At 46.6% G+C, this 10,997-nt stretch overlaps 1 protein-coding gene across 3 annotated transcripts; it reads right to left on the bottom strand.

The window, feature by feature from the left end:
* Nucleotides 1-856: 856 nt before the first annotated feature.
* LOC123403691 (APETALA2-like protein 1) lies at nt 857-5,509 on the bottom strand. 3 transcript variants are annotated; one of them, XM_045097704.1, is made up of 10 exons: nt 5,192-5,509; nt 4,432-5,091; nt 4,259-4,315; nt 4,030-4,117; nt 3,739-3,884; nt 3,375-3,419; nt 3,138-3,241; nt 2,899-3,026; nt 2,412-2,519; nt 857-1,460 (listed from the first exon to the last, which is right to left on the bottom strand). In XM_045097704.1, the coding sequence occupies exons 2-10, from the start codon at nt 5,040-5,042 to the stop codon at nt 1,203-1,205; spliced, it is 1,545 nt and encodes a 514-aa protein (XP_044953639.1). In that variant the 5' UTR covers nt 5,043-5,091; nt 5,192-5,509; the 3' UTR covers nt 857-1,202. The 3 variants fall into 3 exon arrangements, with proteins under 3 accessions (XP_044953639.1, XP_044953574.1, XP_044953707.1); XM_045097639.1 differs by having other exon boundaries at nt 4,432-5,509; XM_045097772.1 differs by lacking the exon at nt 3,375-3,419 and having other exon boundaries at nt 4,432-5,508.
* Nucleotides 5,510-10,997: the final 5,488 nt, after the last annotated feature.

Consider the following 10,997-nt stretch of genomic DNA (forward strand, 5'->3'; position numbering starts at 1 on the left):
AAAATTCGTGTCGAATTCATCTGTTTCGCACATGCCCTCTGGTGGAACAAATGCATGTGTGAGTGTGCACGATTCTCGATTCAGTCGCATATTTGGAGGGCATCTATCTATCTATATATATGCATCTCTTTCAAAAAAAGATCTTTATCTTATCTACCAGTGATCTTACTACTCCATATGGTGGCTGTCAAAAAAATGTGCCATTTCACGTGAAGGGTTCCCCTCCAAACTTTTGGTCGACCAGTGACTCGATCGACGCCGACAGCTACCGTCGGGTATATCTCACCATCCCCGACAGAGAAGCTTTTACCTGACAAAATAACATCAGCGTCCCGTCGGATTTAACAGCAGACGAAACGAGGTCATGCGTCACTCCATGCTACTGTTTTTACCAGTGACTGAATCTAATCATGAACAGATCATCTCTTAGAAAAGTTATGAATTTGTTCTGGAGGAAATTGCACAGAAAACTGTCCTAATCCAACTGTTCTAGTGCTTCTGAAGCATCTTTTTTTGTTCCATACTATTTTTATTGATGTACACCCTTCATACTTTTTTGGAAACCATCCATTTTCAGAGAGATATTTTTCGATTGGAAATCACCATTTTTGGTAATTGACATTTCTAGGCATACTTTGTAGTAAGTCTACAGGATTTAAAAGTCATGCATGGCATTTTTCTCTTCTGGTATCATGAAGTCCAAAATGATTTCAAATGTTATCTGAAAGTTTTTAAATTCTTGCACGAGATGCTTTGCCATCCGTTAGAGCCAAATCTTGTAACAGTGCAAGAACAAACAACAGTACAATTCAGCAGTGGTAGTTGGCTCTAGAGCAAAAACAAGAGCCAAGTGACATCCAAGAAAAGGGACTGGAATAATTCCCAAAGTAAAGGTCCCTCTTATCTTATGGTATCGGTACTGCTGAATTTCAGTGACAAGTTTGTCTACAACAATGGTATGAATCCATCTCAGATGGTGAGATGAGCTGAGGTTAGTATCTGACAGCGAGAATTATGGGACCATTGCGCCGATGCAGAGAGCGCAAAAAAGAAGGGACATTTCACTTGGGCAGCATGGGAAATACAGTCATGAATCCAATCCACTACATGAAACCGCCCCGGCGCAAGACCGAAAACGCTGAAACGCCGGAGGAGCAAAAAAGATACTGGCTTCCCAGAACATTTACAGTATGGCTTCTTTTTCAGCGGGGGTGGTGGTGGTGGTGTTGGTTGCTTGACGACGATGATGGAGCCATCGGGTCGAACCGGAATGAGGCCGATGGGGCGGCGGGGGCAGCTGCCGCGGCTGTTTTGGAGAATCCTGATGATGCTGCAGCGGACGATGACGACGAGAAGAGTGGCATGGGTTGTGTTGGAGGAGGGTGGCTCACCCTCCATGCCCAGGTTGGAACACCCCCTGTGGCCACCTCTGGCCTCCTGCTATGATCTCTGGCTGCATCCTGCATAAATGAAGAATAATTTAGGTTGCGCATGTAGGATAAATTCAAAAAAAATTGACAGAAATTGAATTGTTCATTGTTTCTTTTGTAGAATTGGTCTAATTCCTATCGCTTTGATCGACATAAAGGTGAGGCAGATATGTCCAGCTGAACTTTCTTTCCAGGAAAAATAAAATAAGAAAATGACACATGTGAAGATACTCGAGAAGTTTAGTAGTTGAGAAATCTGAGAGGATAATGGCAAACCAATTTTGGATTTTCAAAACAAATGGCAAACTGTGTACTAATCCTATTACTATAAGGTACTTGCTAGCTTTCTTTTGCTTCCAAGTAAAGCTGTGAGCCGTACTCATACTAGTAAAATAGTATTGGTACGATTCAGATCCCTTTACTCGCTATAAATAAATAAATAAAACCTCTGAATAGTGGTCATACTATTATAAATAATAGCATAAAAAATAGAACAACCAAACGTTCTTAGCCACATGAAGGAATATTGACCAAATTATTGGAGTTGGCGAAATCTGAATCGTCAACTCTCTAGGATGTTCCTTGAGGAAAAAAAAAATCAAGCATATTCTATATATATATATCCTATGACCAGTAGTAGTTCTACCCCAATTAGCTAGACAGTTTTATCCTACATACGAAAACTATGGTAGGAATTAATGACTCTGAAATCGACATGGGAATGGATTGGCTATGGAAATCAGGCATATGTATTCAAAAGATTTGAGCTATCACTGCAGCCACACAGAAAAATGTTTAATTGACGCTAAGTACAACACTAACAGCTACAAGGGCACTGTCAGTCGGCATCAGCCTGTCCAGATTGCAAAACAGAGTGGCGTCGACATGCTCAATATGCACGGTGCGATCCGTATCGGGCGTCATCAGAGCCATCATGAAAATTTTAGGTGAAAGGTTCTTTAAAATTTAGCATCACCTCACCTCATTATTTAAGAAGAGGGGATATGATTGGCCATGCCAGATTGGTGGATGCTCGGTCAGAACGGGGTACCGATGAGGGATTGCGACCATCTCAGGGGGGGCATCGACCTGCGTAACACGCAAAAGATTTTTTCCAGTTGGATGTCAACTAATAATCTTCCCAAGCTATTTAATTTCTGAATGAAAAATAAATAGATAACCATAGTCAGGCAGGAAACGTAAGCATGTTACTGTGTGGTGAACATAATTTGGGCGGTGGATCAGGCGACGGTGAAATTTAATTTTGACAATAGCTGTAGAAGTTCCTATGAAGTAAACTAGGAAAAAGACTTTGTTACGATAGGGCATCACACTGCAGTCACTAGCATGGTGACAGTGAAACTCAATTATTAGTCACATAGTGGATCAGGTAGCCATACAAAATCCAGCAGTGAAATTGGACTGGTGTGCAATCTTTCAAAGAAAGGCAGAAATCATTTGTACTTGCCTTTGGTCTCTTTAGTTCAGAGCCTTCATATGATCCATGGTGGAGCTGCAGGCCAAGGGTGCTCTTATCCCTTTTGGGACTTTGTGAAGTTGGTTGAGATATGCTCAAGTTGAGGTCGACATCAGCGCCTGCCAATTGAATTCAAGTTCATCAGCTAATCGCCAACGCAGATTTTTTTTGCTAAATCACGGATGCAGACATGAAAAAATAATCCATCAAATTTGCTGTCATGTTGTTACCTTCAGCAGCAGCTTCATTGAGCAGCTCCGCATCATAGGTGCTCGGCTCGAAGTTCGTCACGGCCTCTCTACCATTGCATTTGATCGCCGCCTTGTCGTAAGCCCTGATTTTTGCCGGGACAAGAAAAAGGAGGAGGAAAACAAAGAGAAGAGATTCGAGTCGGTACTTCGGTTGATGGAGAAAAAAGAAACAACTTTTTTATTGTGCATCAATGGGGAGAATCCAAGCTCAGGAACCTTGCAGCCTCTACTTCATTGTCGAATAGCCCAAGATATATGTACCTGCACCCAAGCATGTCGTTTGAGGAACTCCCTATCCACTGCCTACTACTGTATTTCATTTCATTCTTCCTGATCTATGCATCTTATTTTCAACCTAAGAACTACTTACTATACTGCTTAAAAATACATTCCTAATGGATCATGGGATCTCGTTTGATCTAATCATGACTCTGTTATGAGATTCAGATTCAGATCAGATAGGCCGCAGCACAATCACATCCAGAGATGCATATGTAACTTCACAAGTGCATTCAGTGCAACATGCCATGAAGCAAGAAATGTAAAATTGGTTCAAAATGGAAGGGGAAATTGTTCTTACTTCTTGCCGAGGAACTGGCCCATGCGCGCCTCCCACCGGCCGCACTTGTGCAGGGTGACGCCTCTGTACTTGGAGCTGCCCCGCGAGAAGCCGGTGCTCTGCCGCCGCAGCACGTGCACGAACTCCTCCTTGGACAGGCCCTTCATCTGATCCAGACCATACACCAAGCAACAAAAACAGTCAGAAGTCAGAATTCCTTATGTTCATCAGTCCCAACAACAGTACTAATGCTCCCTGAATCTGAATTATTTGGTTGGATGAGGAACACTGGTTGGTGGCACAGGTGATCACCTGCTTCATGTCGTCCTCATAGTCACTGAGGTTGAAGTTTATGTCGGCGTCGACGCCGCGGAACTTGATCGCCGCTCGGTCGTACGCCCTGCGGAACATCCCAAGGTCAATTTGGCACGGTGGAATGAACGGGGTGGGCATGACTTCAGAGTTTCAGTACAGGCAGCTCAGGTGATGATCACATCACAATTATGTAGCACTCCTACGCGCTTAATTAAATTTGTAGTACCTTGCAGCAGCATGTGCTGTGTCAAATCCACCCAAGTACACCTGCTTGCCGCAATCCCTGCATTAAGCGATGAACAGGAGCAAGAAAATTTGTGAATCGGCTGGTGATATTTGAGGAAAAAATTGGGTTTCTTTTTGGGGGGTGGTTGGGACTGGAAGGATTTGTGTACGGACCAGATATGGGATTCCCAGCGGCCGGTGCGGCGGTAGAAGGTGACGCCGCGGTACTGCGAGCTGCGGGAGCGCGGGCCGCGGCGGCTCTTCTTGGCGGCCGGCGGCTGGGCCGCCGGCGGCGGTGGGAGTTGTGCGAGGGCCTGCTGCTGCTGCAGCTGCAGCATCCTCATGTCCGGAGGCGGCGCCGCGGGGCGGAAGAAGCCGAGCTCGGCCCAATGCTGCGGCACGTGCATCGGCGGGGGGCCGCCGCCGCCGGCGGCGGGGCCTGGGAACAGCTCTTGGGTGACGAGCTGCTGCGGCTGCAGCAGGTGCTGGTGCTGGTGGTAGTGCCGCGGCGGCGGGGGCGGAGGCGAGGGGGTGGCCTCCTCCTCGTCGTCGTCGGCGCCGACGTCGTTCTCGCCCTCGGCGGACGCCGAGCTCCTCAGGATGCTGAATTCGAGCACCGCCCGCGGCGCGGGCGCCGGCTGGCGCGTCGAGCTGGAGGCCTCCTCGGCGGGCGCGGCGCCCCCGCCGCAGGACGCCTCGGCGTTCAGCACCGACGACTCCGACGTCCCGGAGTCGCTCCGCGCCGCCGCCGCCGGCTTCTCCTCCACGTTCAGATCCAGCTCCATCGCCGGGATCACTTCCCCCGAACCTCCAATCAATCAACGAGAAGAAGACCTATATATGTATCAAACCCAAACAATCTCAATCTCGAGTGGCCGGCTCGATCGATCGCTCGCTCTGCTACTTTTTCAGGAAGAAGAACCAGAGGAGGTACAGGTAGAAGCAGGTGAGTGCCGACGCGTTCTTGCGGTACATTTAGCCGCCGCCGCCTCAGTCCCAATCCTCGAAGAGCATCCTACACGCCGCCGGAGATGGCACGACGATCCTATAGGCTATAGCTAACCTCGCGATTCGAGAGGAACAGCTTTACATCGACGGCCAATCCGGCCGACGGTGTCAGAAAGGTGGGAGCTTTTGGAGTGAAGTATATATGTGGAACAAAAGCTTGGCTAGCTCCGGCGAGCGGCGGGTGGGAAACGGCCGGAGACGGGGACGAAAGGGCGGAGTAGACGGGGTGTGTGTGGAGAGGGTGGAAAAAGAGGCGGGTATATATAGAAAGCGGGGTCGCCGGAAGTAGCCGGTGGCAGCCGGTTATCCTTAAAACCATTCCGCATTTGGGCGTCCTTTTTTCTTCCCTTTGTTATCTCAAGTCTCCTAGCTTTATTTGGTATTTTTGTTGGGGGGCAGATTAAGGAGGAAACGAAAGAAAGTCAATTCTTCCAAGCTATCTATATTGTCTCAGTAAAATTTATAGTGTAAACTGTTTAATTTTTCACATTTTTTCATGATTTTTGAGGACAACTCGCCGGTCTTACTGATAAATCACCATCACATTTCTACGATTCTACATAGCACTCCTAGGATTTTGTTTGTGAAAATCAGATAATTTTAATTATTAGATAAAAATATCACAGAGCCGTTTTCATGCGAATATTCGCGCATGGTTACACTCGCTTGGTTAGCGACGAGTTTTTTTAGGGTTCTATTGAACACTGCTAGATTTTATTTGGGAAGAACAATTTTTTTTTAATTATATTAGATAAAAGGATTACAGAGCCGTTTTCATGCGGATATTCGTGCATCGTGACACTGGCTAGCGGCGAGTGTTTTTTAGGTTGTCTGCTCAATTCGCCTTTTGATTTCTTTTCATCGGGTCTTTAGGGCTATAATCGTAACGGACAATCTTTCCAGCTCATCCGCTTACCCTGTTTGGCGAGCCAAAGCCCGTCTACGTTCTTATCCACACTTAGACGGAAGAACATTAAGAGGCGAATTAAGTGTGCGTTGGCTGGATAACGAGCTAGCTCAGATCGAATTATTCGAACCCAATTAAGCTTTCATGTTTAAAAATAAATAGAAGTGACATTTGTGGATCCAACCTTTAGAAATCAAAATCCCACTAATCCTAAGGTTATAATTGTAACGGGCCAATCTCTTTAGCTCATAAGCTTGGTTGTATCTGGTGAGCCAAAGCACGTCTATGTTCCTATCCTCACTTAAAGATGGAAGAACATTAAGAGATGAATTAAGTAGACGATTGATGGATAACGAGCTAGTTTGGCTCAATTTATTCGAACCCAATTAAACTTCCCTGAACCCCAAAATAGAAGACATTTAACGATCTTACCTTTAAAAAGCCTGGCCACACTAAACCTAAGGATATAGTCGTAACGGCCCATTCTTTCCAACTCATCAACTAGCCGTGTCCGGCAGGCCAAAGCCTGCCTACATTCTTATCCTCACTATGGAAGAACATTAAAAGGTGATTTGAGTAAGCGATGGATGGATAACGAGCTAGCTTAGATCGATTTATTCGAACCCAATTAAGTTTTCTAGTTCTTAAAAATAGTAGAGACATTTGTTGACCCGACCCTTAGAAAGCTAGACCCAACTAAGGTTGTGTTTGGTTCAGCTTTTGTTATCAACTTTTGCTTTGCAAAGCTAAAAGCTAACCAAAAGGATAAATGTTCAAAATAGCTTTTGAGAATCTGTAGCTTTTTTTAGTGTAAATTTTAAAACTGGAGTACCCCAACTTTTCAACTTCTAGTTTTTACACAGTAGCTTTTCCACGACAGTTTTTTAGAATCTGCAGCTCAACCAAACACAACCTAAACACAAGGCTATAATTGTAATAGATCAATCTCTCTAGCTCACAGCTTGTCGCGTTTCACAAGCCAAAGCTAGTCTACGTTCTTATCCACACTTAGAAGATAGAAGAACATTGAGCGGTGAATTAAGTAGGGGTGGGTGGTTAACGAGCTAGATCGGTCAATTTGTACGAACACAATTAAGCTTCCATGCTCTTAAAAATAGAAGATACATTTACCAATCAAACATTAACACAACTCCACTAAACCTAAGGCTATAACCATAATGGATCAATCGTTCGAGCTCATCAGCTTAGCGTGCTTGATGTCTAGTTCTTATTCATTCTTATAAGATGAAAAAACATTAAAATATGAATTGTAGACGGTGGGTGAATAACGAGTTAGATCAACTATTTGTTCGATCCCATTAAGCTCCATGTTCTTAAAATAGAAGACACATTTTAGAATTAGGCTTTAGAAAGCCCAAGCCTAATAAACCTGGATATTTTTCGGACGGGGCCAAGAAAGCCTGCCCCCAAAAACCTGAGTATGAGGTAGACCTATGTCAAGATAAATAACATTATACATTGTATTTTATAGTATTATTTTATTTATGATAGTTATTTTTGGGTCAAATACATATTGTATTATTTCATCATTTCCTTAAAACCCTAATTTTAAAAGCTAATTGGGCCTTTTTGGAGTTCTTAGGCTGAGCTTAAATTTGGAGCCCGAGACTAACCCAACCATTGGGCTTCGGGTTTATTGCACTGTGTCGGCTGCTCATGCCAAGGTTTACATCAAACCATGCAAGTTCAGGACAGAAAAAATATGAAGGAAGAAAATTGTTATTAACATGATGCAAAGCTAGCAGTATACTACAGCTGATCATCCTGCTCCGCTTTAGACCAGACTTGACAAAGCCCGAACTCAAAACTAATTACAAGCCCAAAACACAAAAAGAATGTCATTTGTCAACTTAAATAATAACGTTGGAGAATTAAAATAATACATTATACCTTTCTAAATAAAAAATATTATTTTCCTTTTGCTCCTTCTCCGGGCTATTGGGCAATGCTTTGGACAAAAAAGATAAAGCCAAGCTCGACACGAATACCGGGATTTCGGGCTCGGGCCTCAGGCGGGGCTGCCCTGCCTAGATTGCGCATTGAGAAGTTTTTCAAGGGCAATCCAAAACCCTAAGAGCGTCTACAATCGGATCCCTCAAACATTTCTTAAATGCCTGGACAGGTTGCCCCTGTCACTGTCCGGTCACGAAATTGCAACCCAGACGGGCCTCTTAAACCGGCTTCAAACTTCCGGGCTGACCGACACCCTCCGTTTCCAACCCTAATATGGTGGAGCCCGGACGCACCCGGACATGCCCGTCACGTCGGGCTGACGGCTTGGTCCCACGCGGACTCGCCGGGAAACCCGACCGTCTGACGGGCGCCTCGACCGTAGCGCGGTATGAACGCCGCGTGGCGTCGCTCCGGTTCCCCACCCGAGGTCGGGGCCAGCTATTTAAGCCGACCGACGCGCCCAACCCTAGCTCATCCGCCTCGTCCTTCTCTCCGCCGCCACCCAAGTACATCCGCCTCCTCTTGCAATTCTCTCCCCAGCAGGATGGTTCGACGACTCATCACCACCTACGCGCAGCTCACTCCAGAGCGGCGCCTGCAAATCAACACGGAGATACAGGCTCGCCGCACCGCCCGCATCGTTGCGAATTTTTCTCCGGACTCGCTCGAGGCGAAGGGGGAGGAGGAGCAGCAGCAGGAGGAGGAGCAGCCGGAGCCATGGAGGAGGACGACCCGGAGGAGGAGGCTCCCGGCTTGAGCATGTCGGAGGCGAAGGAGGAGTTCACTGTCGCCCAATCGAAGGAGATGACGAAGTAGGAGGCCATCTTGGATTCCATCCGAGATGAGGCCAACGTGGAGGCGAATCGCCGGCTCATCCGACAGAGGCAGGCGGAGGCCGACGCCCTCTTCAACAAGCTGGAGGCGGAGATCGAGGTGGAGGAGGCCGCAACGGAGCAATCAGTGGTGCCGAAGGGGCGGAGCTGCGGCATGCAGGTATTTATCCGCCGGAAGGCACGAAGATCGCCGACTCTCCGACGAAGAGTAGATAGGTTCTGCTCGTAGTACATAGGTTTCATATCTTGCATGTTTTTATATGGACTTAAGAATTCTAACATAAGATGTTCGGTTGTAAAATCAATTATTTGAAACGTGATCAATCGGTGTCCGCGAACGTTTGAGAACCAGATTTATAAAGTCCCGCTGTAGATGCTTTAATGCCCAGGACAATCGATAGGGACATAATACATGCTGTGTGAATACCCTCTCCATCAGGATGGTCCGGCGGCTCATCACCGTCTATGCGCAACTCACTCCGGAGTGACGCCTGCAAATCAACGCAGAGATACATGCTCGCTGCGCCGCCCGCATCGCTGCGAGTTTTCCTCCGGACTCGCCGGAGATGAAGGAGGAGGAGGAGCAGCAGCAGGTAGAGCAGCCGGAGGCCATGGAGGAGGACGACTCGGAGGAGGAGGCTCCCGACTTGAGCATGTCGAAGGCGAAGGGGGAGTTCACCGTCGCCCAATCGAAGGAGATGACGAAGCAGCAAGCCATCTTGGATTCCATCCGGGATGAGGCCGAGGTTGAGGCCAACCGCAGGCTCATCCGACAAATGGCAGGCGGAGGCCGGCGCCCTCTTCGACGAACTGGAGTCGGAGGAGGCCGCAACAGAGCAGTCGGTGGTGCTGGAGGGGTAGAGCTGCGACAGGCGGGCATTTATCCGCCGGAGGGCACGAAGATCGTCGACTCTCCGACAAGGAGTAGATAGGTTCTACGTAGTACGTAGGTTTCATATCTTGCCTGCTTTTATACGAATTTGAACATCCTAATATTAGATGCCCGGTTGTATAATCAATTATTTAAGACGTGACCGGTGAGTATCCACGGACGTCTGAGAACTAGATTTGTAAGATCCTGCTACAGCAGATGCCCCCAAAAGAATCGACAAGGACATAATACATGCTATGTGAATAGAGAAAACCACGGGGGAGGAGTAGTTTTTTTTTATAAATCTGAGAAAACAAACCATACGGGGCGACGTGGAGCTCCAGCAGCTACGCAAATCTCAACATTTTGTATTCGGTCCGAGTACACACCCGCATAGATTATGTGATTGTGTGCTCCCCTTTTTACTAATGGACCACGAGGAGCACACTGGTTGAAATGTGCACACCTCACCGCCGGACCACGTGTGCCACTTGATGCGCCTTGGACAGCTCATCGCCCCCCCACCCACGATCGACTCGATCGCATCGATCCATCCCACGTAGTACCTCTCGGAGCTACCTATGCCTAGGTTTCCGGCCGTCGGATTCATCCAGGAGACTAAAGCTTTTTTAGATGGGGAAAAACACTGGCGATAATGAGTAATTTATCTGAATTACTGTCTCAAGAAAGTTGTTCTTTGCACGTAGCAGAATGATGAGTGCGCACTGTGAAATAAGCCCGGCGAAATGGAAACGTGTCGATTGTATTTGTATGCCCACACGAAAGGTCCACAATATATTTGCTCCACGTTTAATTCTCCGTTCTCCTGGTCCAGGACAACATCCGTGTAAATTTTTTGTTAATATGGAGAATGCTTGTTTATTGTGGTGGCTGCTAGGGTCAGGCCACGAATTTCGCACGAAATAATTCCATCGGGTGCATTAAAAATGGGGAACAATTATTGGTTTTGCAATCTTAATAAGGTGCCTAAAGATTTTCTTCTGTTTAAGTTGGTTTCCGAGAATTTTGAAGTTAGTTTAGTGCAAAGTGCAAGATGTGCTTAAAAAACATAACTTGGTGGGATAGGTACAATTTTAACTTCTTTTTTTATTTAACTGAATTCATGCTTTTCAAAACACACTTGTTA

The sequence above is a fragment of the Hordeum vulgare genome, chromosome 1H (genome assembly GCF_904849725.1).
Source record: "Hordeum vulgare subsp. vulgare chromosome 1H, MorexV3_pseudomolecules_assembly, whole genome shotgun sequence".
Classification (NCBI taxonomy): Eukaryota; Viridiplantae; Streptophyta; class Magnoliopsida; order Poales; family Poaceae; genus Hordeum; species Hordeum vulgare.

Bases quoted from the DNA above. Each gene is read 5' to 3' on its own strand.
- LOC123403691 (XM_045097704.1), bottom strand. From the start codon at position 5,042: ATGGAGCTGGATCTGAACGTGGAGGAGAAGCCGGCGGCGGCGGCGCGG. The intron at 4,316-4,431 runs GTCCGTACACAA...CGCTTAATGCAG, and splicing joins CGCTGGGAATCCCATATCTG to GGATTGCGGCAAGCAGGTGT. The intron at 1,461-2,411 runs GTGAGGTGATGC...TCATTTATGCAG, and splicing joins CCCTCTTCTTAAATAATGAG to GATGCAGCCAGAGATCATAG.